Source organism: Periophthalmus magnuspinnatus, chromosome 7 (assembly GCF_009829125.3).
Source record: "Periophthalmus magnuspinnatus isolate fPerMag1 chromosome 7, fPerMag1.2.pri, whole genome shotgun sequence".
NCBI classification, from domain to species: Eukaryota; Metazoa; Chordata; class Actinopteri; order Gobiiformes; family Gobiidae; genus Periophthalmus; species Periophthalmus magnuspinnatus.
The window spans coordinates 25,928,820-25,945,109 of record NC_047132.1 but is presented as its reverse complement, the minus strand read 5'-3'; the positions used below and the strand labels follow the sequence as shown (position 1 = coordinate 25,945,109).

Below are 16,290 nucleotides of genomic sequence, written 5' to 3'. Positions count from 1 at the left end.
CTTGCCTCACCTAAACCCTAACCCAAGCCTATTTTAACCAATATCTGATCTTTAAATGTTGCTTATGTAATATTCTGATATATTTATTATATATGGACAGTGCATATCAATGAACTGTGTAAATATACCACAATAATTAAGGCATTACATCACAAGGGATGCAGGTCCCCATGAATTCAGTCTGTATATAGATTTTAGTCTCCACAATGTTCACACTTGCACATTGACGACACATCACTCACACATCGACCAAACACACATGAAATTGGGACTAAATTTGGAACAGGATCAAACTACTTCTGGATTAAATTGGGCTAAATCCAGTACCCAACAAGGACAAGTGTGAAGCACCCTTATACATCACATCATAATTTAGACAAAACTTATAACTAAAGCTGGTCCAGTCCGAATTTAGACTTGGTTGGTTCCGGTAGTTCTAATCCAGCCCAGTCTCGTCCAAGTTTTGATTTGGTGTGTGTGAATCTCCACCAGGACCAAAGTGGGCTTAAACCAGGAGAGGTATGAATGAATGAGAGGTGAAGAAACGATCCTGCTTCATATTGACAAATCTAGCCATTTCTCAAAAGACAAATTAAACATGTTCTTGTTTTGGGTTCAGAAGTCACTCGACACTCTAACAATGTTCTTATTGTAGCTTGCTGCTCCATACGCATCAAAGAGGTGATTAACCAGTTGACGGGGCTATGCGGACAATACTGCTCTTTGGACCGAGAACAGTGAAGGCACTCACAGCAGAGGGGTCCACTGCCCAGCTTCCTCATGCAGCAGCTGACAACACCAGCCAAAATACCACCACATAAAAAAGATGCAACTGCATACAAGCCAAAAACATTGTGGCACTGTAGGCGCAGACTTTTGTTATTAAAATCTATTTTGAACTAAACTCATTAAATAGCCTATGTCAATGTAGGCTGAAAAAAATATTCAAGTTTATTTGATAGAGACAAGTATGTTTCATAAACTCAACACAAGATTTTAGCCAAGGCTATTTCTCAAAGTCTGTTCCTAGTCAGTCTCTTGACTATAACATAAAACGTCCAACACAATGACATGAACTGCCTTAAATGACTATATAATTTGTAATTGAACTGCGATAGATATTTTAGGTTGTTTATAACTGTGAGGGAAAACAAGTCTGCAGAAAAATGTGTGAGGAAAAAAAAGACGGACGGAGATCTGATTGGTTGATGCAGGGACGTCTGGCCAATCACGTGCCACTGTCCGAGAGGGAAACTCCAGCGTTAGAACGTCCTGCTACTTGTTGCCTGTCGTTTACTTTGTTTTGGCGCATTTTATGTTTTCTCTTTAACTGGAAACGCTGAAATTGTTATTGTTTCAAAGAGAAGATATTTTTTGGTTACATATTTTGTGATATGACAGGAGCATCGGCCACATGATGCTTTTCTGTCCACGGGTGACTTTAGCGTACGTGACACTACTCTCCATTTTTACGTCAACTACGCCCCAGTCTCATGAAGGTAAGTTAAAAAGGTTATTGAATACTAGCTGGATGCTGCAATGATTTGTCTAGTTTTAATGCTAATCTATAACCTCATGATATCCAAGCGAAGTAATTGCCATAACAACAGCATTTATTGTCATGTTAGCTAGGTTATTATTATTATTATTATTATTATTATTATTATTATTATTATTATTATTATTATTATTATTATTATTATTATTATTATTATTATTATTATTAGTATTATGTGAAAGGAATTCTTATCTGATTATTATTGTAAGTCTTTTTATTTATTTATTTATTTATTTATTTTATGTATTATTGCTGTATAATTTGTTTGAACTTTGTGTGTAACCTACAAGGAATGATGATCAAAGTATGCCTGCATCAACCCAGCTAAACTACTTTCTAATGAGATTTACTACATTTAATGCGTTGATACATTTTAATACAGCAACTTTTGTATATGTACTTTTGTAACATTCTAGCTGAACCAGGTGCAGATGCATACATGCTAGCACTTGGGTCCCAGAAAAAGCTGGTGTACATGTGTTTTTGTGCTTTCTCTGTTTCTCGTCTTGCCAGTGTACTCCCACCACACTCAGCTCTTTGTCCTATGGTATGATCTCAGAGACCCAGACCCTCGGACACATATACTACATGCACATCTCACACACTGGAGCTCTGTCTGTCACTGCATCACTCTTGCCCTCTCTGACACACTGTCCACATTTAGAGCTTTACCACAATGCACTGCTTTGTCTGCGGAGGTTCTGCTGCCCTAGGCCAGAACCAGACCAGGACTGAAGACGACCCAGTACACCCAATTTCAGCATCAGGAACACAAGGCCCCTGACGCTAGCCACAAATCATTGAACCTCTGACCATTTGCAAACACATTTTATTATGGTCTGGGAACTTGTAGGGTTGCTCTGTTATTCTTAATTACGTCAATACTGCAATGCCAACGTGTGTATACTGATAACATATAATTAAAAAAAAAAACAACAAAAAATTAAGAAAATCTACAGGTTACAACCCAGCTCATGAGTCATGCCATCATCACATAATTCTGTCAATGTGGTCATTGTGCGCAGTGTTACAAAAACTGTAATATGTTTTGTTTTTTTGTTTTTGTTTTTTTATGTTCATGTTGAACATCTTTTTTTTTTGCAGTAGTGTGTCCTGGGACTCAGAATGGACTTAGCTCCACAGGATCTCAGGAAAATCAGTATAACCTCATCAGAGATCGTTATGATGGCTGTGAGATTGTCATGGGAAACCTGGAAATCACTCAAATCGAAAGCAACTGGGACTTTTCCTTCCTTAAAGTAAAATACCACCTGAAATGTTACATGGTTTGGATATGTGATAATTTAATTTAGTTCAATTGCTCTATTGCTCATATTTCTCCAGACTATTCGTGAAGTAACTGGCTACGTCCTCATTGCTATGAATCATTTTCAAGACATCCCCTTAGGGCAGCTACGGGTGATCAGAGGGAACAACTTGTATGAACGGCAATTTGCCCTTTCTGTCTTATTTAACTACCCAAAAGATGGCTTCAATGGCCTCAGGCAGCTGGGCCTACCAAATCTTACTGGTATTTTAATTTCTTTTTTATAAGAATTCGATTTTATTTATGTTGAAGTGGAGTTGTTAAGTGATAACAGCATTTTATACATATGTTTTACAGAGATCCTAGAAGGAGGTGTTCAGATCATAAATAACAAATATTTGAGCTATGGTCCATGGATATTCTGGCAAGATATAATTAGAGACAACAGTGCACCAATAGAGATTCAGTACAATGGAGAGAAAGGTTGGTTTTGAAAAAAAAAAAAAAGGCTATACTGTCATATACTTTTTCAGTTTATGGTGATTATTATAGGGCCCTGTCACCGTTCATGTGGAGGCTACTGCTGGGGTCCAAATGAAAGCCAGTGTCAGATATGTGAGAACTTATTTACTTGATTATACTTATTACTTGGGTTTAGAACACATGCCCCCTTTGACCTGAGCCCTATGTCCAAGTGACCTTGGTTACCCTCCTCTCTCTCCTCTGTGTCAGTGACAAAGACAGTGTGTGCTCCTCAGTGTAACGGGCGCTGTTTTGGGACCAGCCCGCGGGACTGCTGCCACAGCGAATGTGCAGCAGGGTGCCAGGGCCCTCTGGACGTCGACTGTTTTGTAAGAACACTAAAAATTTTAAACTAATTTAAAATTTACATGCATATAAACATGCACTGATATTTATTAATTATGTGCTATAAGAACAATTACATCATGAAAAGTATACCCTTTTTCTATTTTATTTTATTTTCTATTTTAATTCATCAATACTTTTTTTTCTCCAAAGGCTTGTCGCCATTTCAATGATTCTGGGTCCTGTGTACGACAATGTCCTCAGAATCTAATCTATAACAAGCAAATGTTTCAAATGGAACCTAATCCCAATGCCAAATATCAGTATGGCTCCATTTGTGTCTCACAGTGCCCCAGTAAGTTAGCTGTTTGTTAATTGTCTACAGACCTCATGTAAAAAACCTATGACATATGTCTTCTTCATGCCATTATTCTTTGCTGTGTTTATCCAGCTCATTTTGTGGTGGATGGGAGCTCGTGTGTCAGTGTCTGTCCTCCTGACAAGATGGAGGTGGAGAGGGGAGGCCAGAGGCAGTGTGAGCTCTGCAGTGGACTCTGTCCCAAAGGTCAGAACCAAGTATTTTACTCAGTTTTTTTTATTATTGTATTTAATATGTTGTGTTTTGTTGCATAGTGTGTGAAGGCACTGGTGCAGAACACAGACAGACTGTGGACTCCAGTAACATTGACAGCTTTATCAACTGCACCAAGATCCAGGGCAGCCTGCATTTCCTCGTCACAGGAATTCTGGGGTAGTTGTCCTTTGAACTGTAATATTTGTGGCATGCCTGCTATTTTCAAAATCATGATCCCGGTTTTGATTTTCAGAGACGATTTTAAAAATATCCCACCTCTAGAGGCTAAAAAGCTGGAAATATTCCAAACGGTCAGAGAAATCACTGGTATGTATGAGGTAAAATAGATTATTCTAAATCATAGTTGAGTTATCTATTTTTGTTTAATGTCTTTATAGATATCCTGAATATTCAGTCCTGGCCACAAGAACTTGATGATTTGTCTGTATTTTCGAGTCTCACAACCATCCAAGGGAGATCCCTCTTCAAGTAAGTTCTGCTGTGTATATTGAGTGTCCCTTTTACAACTCATATCTACTTTAATAATAAATAAAACCCCTTTCAGAATGTCTTCTGATTTGAATGAAAGAAACCTATAAGACAATCTAAAAAAGCATATCTATTTAATTGCCACAGACGTTTTTCCCTGATGGTGATGCGGATCCCCTCCCTCACGTCTCTGGGCCTGCGCTCGCTTAGAGAGATCAGTGATGGTAGTGTGTACATCAGTCAGAATAAAAACCTGTGCTATCATGACACTGTGAATTGGACCCAGCTGTTCAGAGGCAATCGAGTGAGAGTCAACAACATCAACAATAACAAACCGCGGGATGCCTGTGGTGAGGCTTACACGCATATTCATATACTTTTTATTCTGATGTTTGTGCCTCTCAGTGTCACAAGAACTGTCACCTCAGTGTTCTTTACACAAGTCTGTTCTTGCAGTTGGAGAAGGCCATGTATGTGATCCACTGTGTTCAGACTTTGGGTGCTGGGGCCCTGGGCCGGACCAGTGTCTGTCCTGCAGAAACTTTAGTCGAGATGGCACGTGTGTGAGCAGCTGTAACTTCCACAGAGGGTCTGTTATTTGTTATTCACTTTGTACCATTAAATCTCTTGATATGAAAATGTTGATATCTGACACTGTGTACAGGGTTCCTAGAGAGTTTGCAAACCATAATGGAGATTGTGTGCCTTGTCATGCAGAGTGCCGACCTCAGTATGGAAAGGCCAGCTGCACAGGGACAGTAAGCATAATAAAATGCTATCAAATGCTATCTAATAGACACAAAATTGTCATGAAAATGATGTTAGAATAATGTATTTATTTATTTAAATAAATAACCTTTATTTTGAAGGGTGCCGATGAGTGTGAAGCCTGCATTAATTTTAAGGATGGACCATTCTGTATGTCCTCATGTCCTGCTGGAGTGAATGATGGGCAGAAGGGGCTCATTTTTAAATATCCAAACAGAGAGGGTCTCTGTGAAGCATGTCACCCCAACTGCACACAGGGGTAAGTCTATATTATGGTGTTTATTTTACGCTAATATTATATATATGCCAATGAGGCTCACAGGACCTTGTATGATTTCTTTTAGATGTTCAGGTCCAGGACTGTCCTACTGTTTTGAAAACGGACTGGCAATTAGTAGGTAAGGGCTCCCTCTTGTGGCAAAGTCATTACATTGTAATTTTTAACGCTGGTATATAGTAGTAGATCTATTTCTGCTTTCTCTACAGTGGTCAGATCACAGGTATAGTTCTAGGTGTCCCAGCGGGTTTGATTTTCTGTCTGGTAGTGTTTTTCCTTGGCCTACTATACCACAGAGGCCTTGCCATCCGCCGCAAGAGAGCCATGAGGAGGTATTTGGAGAGTGGAGAGGTGAGAAATAATTCAAATAATTTTGGTTTAGTTTGCAAATATAAAAAAGATTGTAATTTGACATTTGTTATTTTTCAGAGTTTTGAGCCTCTAGGTCCTGGAGAGAAAGGGACGAAGGTTCAAGCTAGGATTTTGCGTCCATCAGACTTGAGAAAAATCAAACCAATTGGTTCAGGAGTGTTTGGCACAGTGCACAAGGTAAGGTAGATATGGAAACCTCTTCTAGCACATTCTACTGTCTCAATTTGGAATATTCTGTCCACATCTAAGTAGTTTGTTTCTAATATCACATACCATATACTTGAACAAAATACTTGCATTTTATAATATACATTTCAAGCAAATCTAATTAAAATACAATGATTAAAGGTAGGATAACAAAAATGTCAATCATCAGCTAAAAAAGACAAACGATAATGTATTGTCAATTTTTTTTTCAAGCCCAATGACACTTTGTAAACTCAACTCTAGGGCTTTTGGACTCCAGAAGGTGAATCCGTTAAAATCCCTGTTGCCATTAAGACCATTCATGACTGCACAGGACGTCAAAGTTTTACTCAGATAACTGACGTAAGAAGACAATATTTAATTTGTTATTAGTCTCTGTAAATATGCCCTTAATGCAATTTTTGGTTTATAAAAATTGTCTCCGTCTCACTATAGCACATGTTGTCTATGGGAAGCCTGGACCATCCATATGTCATCAGGCTGCTGGGCATTTGTCCAGGGGTTAGCCTACAATTGGTGACTCCATTTAGCTCTCGAGGGTCTCTGCTGGAGCACATCAGGACCAACAAGCACAGGCTAGACCCACAGCGCCTGCTCAACTGGTCTGTGCAAATTGCCAAGGTGAGAGGATGTAAAGATATGTTGAGATCGTGTTATTAGCAAATTAGTTTCCAATATACTGACTGAAAAATAAGTGTACTTCTAATTACTATTCACACAAACTAGAATAAATCAATAACATCACTGTCTGTACAAAGATACCTGACATTATGGCACAGTATTTTTCTTAACTTTTTGTCTTTCAGGGCATGTATTATCTGGAAGAGCACTGCATGGTCCATAGAAATCTTGCAACGCGTAACATCCTGCTAAAGAGTGACTACCAGGTTCAGATCTCCGATTATGGCGTTGCAGACCTCCTCTATCCAGATGACAAGAAATATGTTTATGTTGACACCAAGGTGACTGTGATTCATGCAACCATTACCCAGTATATCTTATTCTTACCACCATTTTTACTGTAATGATCGCAAACAAATTAGCAAGTCTTTAATCGGTCTTTTACTGCAGACTCCTATAAAATGGATGGCACTTGAAAGCATCTTGTTCCGGAGATATAGTCATCAAAGCGATGTCTGGAGTTATGGTGAGTGCATTACAATATATAGTAATATAATACGATGAAAGGTAAAGATGTTGAATACACATTTAAATATACACAAAACCAATTTAAAAATCCCATGGACAGTATTATATTTCACTTTGTCACAGGCTTATATTCATCATATTCCTATTACAGGGGTGACAGTGTGGGAGATGATGTCATTTGGGGCGGAGCCATATGCGTCCGTGCCACCTCAGGATGTCCCAGGCCTGCTTGAAAAAGGGGAGCGCCTATCACAGCCTCAGATCTGTACCATAGATGTCTACATGGTTATGGTTAAATGTGGGTTCATCTGCTGTTTATAATTTAAGAATGATCACATTATACTTATTCAGTTTTTCCAATCTTCAATTTTTCCAGGCTGGATGATTGATGAAAACATTCGTCCCACTTTCAAGGAGCTGGTCAGCGACTTTACACGAATGGCTAGAGACCCATCGAGATACCTTGTCATTAAGGTGGAATAACTATGGAGGAAAAATATACAAAAGCGTGTTTCTACCAAGTCTTAACTCCTGCATTGTTTTTAGGTGTCTGACATTTCAGTTGAGGAGATCCACCACAGAGAGCTAGACCGTGGACGCTTAGATACAGATTTCCATGAAGAAGAGGAGGATGCTTTAGAAGAGGGGTTAGCTACACCTCCATTATATCATTCTCCCTCCTGGAATCATTATCGCTCAAGGCTAAACTCCAACAGGGTAAGAAAAGTAACTGAAGCTTATAAAACCTTAAAAAAAAAAAGAAACTGAACTCTAACTCAAACTTTTTGTAGAGTGACATTTCCCAGACTGGACCCACTGGATATCTGCCGATGAATGCTGGTCCCATAGACAGTATCAAACAGGTACAAGCAAAGACACAGAGTTGAACTAAATTGAAGTGAATCAATCTAACGCTTCTTTCTCCCAGCTCTGGAGCCAAAGACCACGTCTAAGCTCTGTACAAACATTGCCTGAAAGGTCCGGGGTCATGGGACATGCTCCAGAAGCAGAAGTATTTGAGGAAAGCTTTTTGGCAAGTGGCTTTCGTAGATCTAGGTTTGGCTCCGAGAGGGGTATCACTTTCAAAACCAAAAATCAGAGCAGGAAGTTGTCCACAGCATCTAGCCCATGTTCATTCCGAGTGTGGACAACAGAAGCAGGAGAAGAGGTAGATCATTATGGTTATGTCCTGCCTGGATCACCTGACCAAACAGAAAGAGGTATGGTCTAATAGAGTTTAATTGTCTGTAAGGTTTCATTTTCATTGGTAACAGCGAATTTAACTTTTTTCAGTTCATAGAAGTTCTCACCCTGCGAAGAAAAATTCAAAATCTTTTATGAAGAATTTGTCCCCTTTGATGATAAGACAGCCCCAAGAGTATGAAATTATGGGTAAAAAGGCAAGTGCTTCTTCGTGCGGCACTCGGGGCATCACAGCGAAGATTGATGCTCCTCTTGTGGCCCTTGGTTATAAAATGACAACTTTACCATCCCCAACGTCTATTGCGCCATTACTTTTAGAGGACATTACCAGTCACATGGAAACTCCAGTCATCTCTGTCACAAACAAAACTGTAAATGAGGATTGCACTGGGGCTGCAGCAAAGGCTGAGGTATCTGTACAGCTAAATGTGCTTTATGGAACTACTGGGATTGAAGATGAACAGAAAGAAGCGGCCCAGCAGATTGATAGGTATGAATATCTAGATATAAGGTGTTCTAACTCACTGGAGGAAAATGAGCCCAGTCTAAAGAGCAGAGAGAGTGAGACATCTTTGGTGGAATCAGCAGAAACTGAAGAAACACGGGAGGAATTAGAGACTCATGTAGACATTACTGCTAATACCAAAGCAGATGTGCCCACAACTGGAGAAGAAAAGGAAGAGGACTATGAGGAGATGACCAGTAGGTCCAATGGGTGGGAACAACCCATGTACCAGAACCTGCCAGAGAGGGACAGAGCAGTTTCTGAGGAGCTGGGCAATTCCAGGTGTTCAAGGATTGGGGGATACATCAAGGTGTGTGCAGCCATGGGGGAGCCTGAAAGTAACACCTCTTTTGATAATCCAGATTATTGGCACAGCAGACTGTTTCTAAAGACAGATGCTCTCCGCATCTAATAATGTGTAGGCCTACTGGGACAGCAACATGGAACAGTAATTCATGAACAAAATGTTGCTTTTCACTCAATTAAACGATAACCTGTTACCAAAATTGTGTGGGGAATAGAGGACACATTTACATGATGGTTGAGAGTCAGTCAGAATTAATTTTCCATAATCCTTTTCTGTCTGTTTTCAGGGGTTATAGATGGACCATAGACTGTGTAAAGAAGGACTTATAGCCTATACATGTTTTACTATTTTATCTGTTTTTATTTAGCTTGCTGACACGAATCTTTTAATTATGTATGCTATTTTAATTAAAAAAACAAAACAAATGTATTTATGTATTATTTTGTATTCAAATGCATTAAGTTGAGTTCAGGAGATGGTTAAGTATTACGCATTTCTGGTTTCGTGGAGCTTGAGCGTACGTTAAATAATGATAATGATTTGATGATATTTAATTTGTACAGGGCAGCATCTATAATATAAACTTAATCATATGTATGTTTCTGTGGTGCTTATTAACATTACATCGGTCCCAGTCATCACAAACGCCAAAGCACCATTGATTTATCCAAAATACTCTAACAGAGTTTAAGTATTTGGGTATGTGGTTTGATAGTAGGTTAACATGGGGATTGCATATTAATAAAACAGTGGAAAAATGTAAAAAGGTTATTAACATTATGAGATGCTTGAGAGGACAGGAGTGGGGAGCCAGCCGGGCATGTTTAAAGACAATATACAGAGCTATGATCAGGTCGGTGGTGGATTACGGGTGTATTTTGTATAATTCTGCTTCAAAGAGTAGTCTTAAAAAACTAGAAATAATTCAGAACCAGGCGTTAAGAATTTGCTGTGGGGCGATGAGGACAACAGGTGGAAATGGGGGAAATGCCATTGAGCTGTAGAAGGGACCAACAGGTTCTAGTTTATTGGACTAGTCTGCAAGGACATAGTGAAAGTCATCCAGGGCTGAGTGTGTTAAAACCATGTCAGGAAAAAGAAAAGGCAAACTTCACCAGCTTTGGGTGGGTGGCAGAGGGTATGGCGCAAGGGGCAGGAATAGCCCATTTGGAATTAAGTCCTACAGTTCCGATTGCTGGGGTGCCTCCTCCTGATGAGTATATCTGTGAAAAGTACTCTGAACATTTAATAATGTACTGATGCTTCAAGGCTAGCGAATGGGAAGGTGGGTATATCGTATGTTATTCCAGATATAGGTGTTGCAGTTAAAAAGAGGACAAGTGACAATGTGGCTGTTTATACAGGAGAGTTGCAATACTCTTGGCATTGAGTTGGGTGGAGGAGAATGGGCCAAAGCAGAATGTGATCGCTTCAGACTCAAGCAGTGCAGTGACAAGTGTTAAAACATTCAAGTCAGAGACGAGACAAGGCATAATTTGGGAAGTAGGGCAAATACTGGAAAGAATAAACAGACAAAAGAAATATGTAATCTTCATGTGGGTTCCAGCACATAGAGGGGTGGAAGGGAATGAGCTGGCAGATAAGTGGGCAAAAGGAGGAGCTGTAAAGGAGGAGGTAGATTTCCCAGTAAAATATAGTAAATCAGAAATTAAGACAATTATTAAAGATATGGCAAGAAAACAATGGCAGAGTAAATGGGCTTCATGCCCTAAGGGCCAGTTTTATTACAATCTGCAGGGAAGAGTCGAGGATAAAACAGCGGAATGGGGTTGCAAGAACCGGGAGGAGGAGGATGTGTTGGCAAGATTGAGGCTGGGTCACACAAGACTAAATAGCACACTGAAAATTATAGGAAAGCATGAAACGGGGGAGTGTGACTACTGTAGCTGTCAGGAGACTGTTGAACATGTAATCATATACTGTCCAAAGTATCAGTTGCAACGTAGAATTTTAAAAGATAGACTTCGTCAGAATAGTATTCGTTGCGAATTAAAAGACATTTTGCAAGGACTTAAACAAGACTATGTACTCAAAGCAGTAACAAAGTATCTTATCTCCACCAAACTGATAAAGAGGGTATAGAAAGACTATTGGGGTCGTCCCGGCCCACACTCCATACCGCATGGTGGCGGTAATGCACCATTCTCAGTTGCGTGCCAACCGCCATAAAACACTACTAGAAGAAGAAGATCCAAAATACTCACTAGAGCATCACATATCTTGACAGCACAGCGGGTCTTTGGCAGTAGGCGGGATTTGTCTGTGGCTCGTAGGCAGCAGCAGGAGTACTCTCGGGCGGTACACTGCAGCGTGCTCTTTCCACTGTCTGCTTGACATCCACGGAAGGGAAAGTTCCCCGGAGTTCGTGAACACACTGCCAACATGTCTGGAGACGAGGACACTCCAGAGCAAACCATTGCAGAAGATGTGGTTGTTACCAAGTACAAAATGGGAGCCGAAATAGCTAATCGTAAGACCCCGAGAACGTGTCGTTTTGAATGAACATCAGCTCCAGTCTCATGTTAGCTAGCATTGCAAGCTATTCGTACTCGAGCAGCTGTTCGTGCGGTTTAGTTTTAAGTGTCACCGATCGTTGCACAGAGTGACACAGCAATTGTTACATACAAGCTTAAGATATAAGGAATTAGGGTTGAAGTCTCGGTTCAGTGTGCTGCCCTTGTAGCCTATTATGCTAGGTCTGTTTTAGCTATCACTTTCAGTTGAGCTAGCCGCTAACGTGTTCAATGCATGATGACCACTGCAAGTTTGAAAAAGTTGAATGCCTCCTTTTAAATAAACTCATAGCAATTGTATCCATCCATGCTAACAAAATTACATGTTTATAACAACATTAAATTCTAACATATTCTGGCTATCATCCCTAATCTAATGTATTTAAAACAAATGTAGATAAACAGATACGTTGCTGCACCAAGACTAGAAAGCTAACATATTCTGCCCACATCTGATGACTATGTACAATTGGGTTTAAAAACACATTTTAGATAAAAGCTTTATTTTCTTATGTCTTACTCTTTTCTTAAGCATCTGTCTGAACCTCTCAACATTTTTGCTATATTTATGCAGACTATTCAAATTGGCAAAATTTGTAAATAATTTATTTTGCAGGAGCTCTAAAGCTTGTATTTGAAGCAGCTACACCTGGTGTGTCTGTGTTAAGCCTCTGTGAAAAAGGAGATGCTTTCATCATGCAAGAAACTGGAAAAATCTTTAAGAGGGAAAAGGAAATGAAGAAAGGTGACAGTATATTTTATTCATCAATTAGTTATATTGCAGTTACTTTTCTATAACTGAATTTGATCTGCCTTTCTGTGACAGGAATTGCATTTCCAACATGTGTCTCAATAAACAACTGTGTTTGCCATTATTCTCCTCTAAAGAGTGACCCAGATGTCATATTAAAGGATGGAGATCTAGTAAAAATGTAAGATACAGTTTCCACTGATATTTATTCCTAAAGTTTACATTTTTGTGCTATATTTAATCTGCTTCTTTACAGTGACTTGGGTGTGCATGTCGATGGCTTCATCTCAAATGTGGCACACACCTTTGTTGTTGGAGTTACCAAGGTAGACTTTTGATGCACTCTGCTCCCTTAAACCAAACCTGATCAGTAATTCCTAATGTATATGCTCTTAAATTGTTTTAGGAGAATCCACTGACGGGGAGAAAGGCTGATGTTATCAAAGCTGCACACCTCTGTGCTGAAGCCGCTTTGCGTCTTGTGAAACCAGGAAACCAGGTACAATCATGTAGTACAACTTTATGTTGGTCCTCTGTGTCCAGACCTCACCTTTGTGAACTTTCATCCAACAGAACACTCAGGTTACAGAGGCTTGGAACAAGATTTCAAAATCATTCAAATGTTCCCCTATAGAGGGTAAGTCATATATAATGGCTCTGATTCAAGAAGCAGGTTTAGTCCAAACTCGAGTTTGGACTAAACCTGCTTAAAAGGTTTAACTGTTTGCAACAGTCAAAACATATTCCTCACTTTCCTAGCATCCTATTTATTCAGTGATAAGGTTTGGCTGTGGTTACACACAATCCAAAATCTGATCATTATCTGATTTGTGGACCTTTAAGATTGTGACATGCAAAGCACAAAATCTGATGTGAGGAATCGGATGATTTTGCTTGTTTGCTTGTTACATCCCATTTTAGTAATCTTGGTACTCCGAAAATTGATTAATCTTTGAGTAATCTCGTAGTAATAATCTGATAATAATACAGCCACTGTAAGACAATGGTATAGCTTTCAGAGGCCAGACCAGAGTTTGGGTATTACACTACTGATAACAACAACTAGCATGCTAACAGCGCCCCAGTGTTACTTGCTGATTTGTGGCAGATTAATAAACTAAATCTCATCTGAATTCTGGCAGCTAACTCTACTACAAACCCATTCTCTGAAAAATGAAACTCCGGTTTACGTCAACCCTTTTTTCAAGTGGGTATATGTTTTTGGTTTACGAATGTACTTTTTTTCCTCTTCTTCAGGCATGCTGTCTCACCAACTAAAGCAACATGTCATTGATGGGGAGAAAACCATCATCCAAAATCCAACTGACCAGCAAAAGTGAGAAATTGTGCCAGAGGTGCACTTTTGATGATGGGTACATCACCTGGAGACCTCAATTGAGATGTTATTGCATTCCTTGTTATGTTCCACAGTAGAGCTTTGAATGCCTCTGTTTAGCATTTGTTCAGGTGTTTTTTCTTCCTGGAAAATAGCTTGAAAACACGGCATTCACTGTGAGTGTCCCCCTCTCCACAGATCTGCCTTGTAACTTGTACCTGGCCTCATGTTGTTCTCCATGAAGATGGACAGGTTTATTGTCATACTGTACAACATTTCTAAGCAAACCAAACATCTCCATGGAAGCATGTGGTGTACCCTCCAACAGAAACATGACTCAATGCACTTGTTTGTATGTACTCCAGACCTCAGTTTTACACCTCTCACTATTAACAGAAAGGACCATGAAAAAGCTGAGTTTGAGGTACATGAGGTGTATGCAGTTGATGTCCTTGTCAGTACAGGAGAGGGAAAGGTGAAAGAAAGATTCATATTTCTTTTTAAAAAATGATCTAAAACTTGAGTAACATCACTTTGTTTTTTTACAAAGGCAAAGGATGGGGGACAAAGGACCACAGTTTACAAAAGGGACCCGAACAAGGTGTACGGCTTGAAGATGAAGACCTCCCGCGCTTTCTTCAGTGAAATGGAGAGGCGCTTTGATAGAATGCCATTTACTCTGAGGTTTTTATTATTTGATTGTGAATTGCAAAGATGTTAATATAAGATATTCTTCATTTTTAAATTATTCCTCCCCAGAGCCTTTGAGGATGAAGGAAAAGCCAAGTTAGGAGTGATAGAGTGTGCAAAACACGAGTTGTTGCAGCCGTTTACAGTGCTACAAGAGAAAGAAGGTGATTGTTTAGTAACTTTATTTAGAAATAACTTTATATGACATGTCAAATTGTTACTTTATGCAGTATATCCTTGATGCAATATTTTAGATTTGCCACTTTATTTTACTTTCTCCTTGTAGGTGAATTTGTTGCCCAGTTTAAATTTACTGTGCTGCTCATGGCTAATGGACCACTGCGTATCACGAACAGCCTCTATGAGCCAGAACTCTACAAGTCAGAGTTTGATGTGGAGGATCCAGAGCTCAAGGTAAAAGAATGACAAGGCATAAAATCTAAATGTAAACTTATTTTTTCAATGGGTTATTGGTAGGATCACCATTGCTTTTGCAGTTACCAATTGTTTGTTTGATCTCAGGTTTCAGTGTTTTGTTTTTTCCTTACACAGACTTTGCTGCAAAGTTCAGCTAGCCGGAAGGCACAGAAGAAAAAGAAAAAGAAGGTAAGTGTATAAAATTAATTGTACATATTATTTATTTCTGTAAATGTAAACAGTCTGTAAATAAATATATATTTTTAAATATTTATCTTTCAGGCTTCAAAAACTGTGGAGAGTGCAACTGGACAAGCAGCAGCGACTGAAGAAGCTGAGTAGAAATATTGGCTTAATTTGTGATTGAGATCTGATGTCCCAAAGAAATCACAATTTCTTTGTGTCCTAACAAAGGCACTTGTGAAAACTGCCGCTGAGTAATTCAAACAAATGTTAGTTTGGGGTGCTCCTGCTGCCCCTTGAATTTTGTCACTCCCTAGGTCCATGTTTTCCCCACTGTCCTTTGAGATGGGGACAGGCAGTATGCCAATGAGAGGCATATAATTGTCTCTAGATGCTTCCATCATTTGACTGACATTGAGTCTCACACTTTTTCCACCATAATTGTAAAGATAAAAGAAAAGAATTTAACTAAAAACAGGATGGAATGATATCTACAATGTCAAATATGAATATACTTAAGAATTCATGCACATCAATCCATTTTACTGTGTTACAATGATAACTGTACAGAAATCATGTTATAATTTTATCAAAAAACAATTGATATTTGGATTCCAAATGATAAGATCCATACAATTAGTCATTGGGTGTGTCTTTAGGACACTAGACATGGGTGCTTTTCAAAACTGACTTGATGGGGGATCTACATGTTGAACACATGAACTTTCAACAATGGGTATTTGGTATAAGTGCTTGTACCACAACTAATTCCTTATCTGTGTTTACATAAGATCTCCATACCTGTTAAACTTATGGATGCTTTTGTAAAACAATTATCAGAGACTATTTTTGGAAACATTAAAAAGCCACATGACTTTTGAGTGATTTTGATTGAC

At 39.1% G+C, this 16,290-nt stretch overlaps 2 protein-coding genes across 2 annotated transcripts; both read left to right on the top strand.

The window, feature by feature from the left end:
* The first annotated feature begins 1,297 nt into the window (after positions 1 to 1,297).
* Positions 1,298 to 9,880, top strand: erbb3b (erb-b2 receptor tyrosine kinase 3b). The gene is made up of 28 exons (XM_033970134.2): positions 1,298 to 1,499; positions 2,663 to 2,817; positions 2,903 to 3,089; positions 3,183 to 3,308; positions 3,378 to 3,440; positions 3,558 to 3,676; positions 3,846 to 3,987; positions 4,084 to 4,197; positions 4,266 to 4,383; positions 4,460 to 4,533; positions 4,605 to 4,695; positions 4,843 to 5,045; positions 5,152 to 5,284; positions 5,360 to 5,453; positions 5,565 to 5,722; positions 5,808 to 5,861; positions 5,950 to 6,091; positions 6,170 to 6,289; positions 6,563 to 6,661; positions 6,755 to 6,940; positions 7,126 to 7,281; positions 7,391 to 7,466; positions 7,620 to 7,766; positions 7,845 to 7,942; positions 8,015 to 8,185; positions 8,260 to 8,331; positions 8,397 to 8,688; positions 8,762 to 9,880. The coding sequence occupies exons 1-28, from the start codon at positions 1,415 to 1,417 to the stop codon at positions 9,586 to 9,588; spliced, it is 4,302 nt and encodes a 1,433-aa protein (XP_033826025.1). The 5' UTR covers positions 1,298 to 1,414; the 3' UTR covers positions 9,589 to 9,880.
* A 1,786-nt stretch (positions 9,881 to 11,666) lies between these two features.
* On the top strand, positions 11,667 to 16,279 carry pa2g4b (proliferation-associated 2G4, b). Its single transcript, XM_033970055.2, has 13 exons — positions 11,667 to 11,974; positions 12,634 to 12,762; positions 12,844 to 12,949; positions 13,025 to 13,094; positions 13,175 to 13,267; positions 13,342 to 13,405; positions 14,026 to 14,104; positions 14,501 to 14,579; positions 14,655 to 14,788; positions 14,864 to 14,958; positions 15,081 to 15,208; positions 15,347 to 15,400; positions 15,494 to 16,279. The coding sequence occupies exons 1-13, from the start codon at positions 11,887 to 11,889 to the stop codon at positions 15,551 to 15,553; spliced, it is 1,179 nt and encodes a 392-aa protein (XP_033825946.1). The 5' UTR covers positions 11,667 to 11,886; the 3' UTR covers positions 15,554 to 16,279.
* The last annotated feature ends 11 nt before the right edge of the window (positions 16,280 to 16,290 follow it).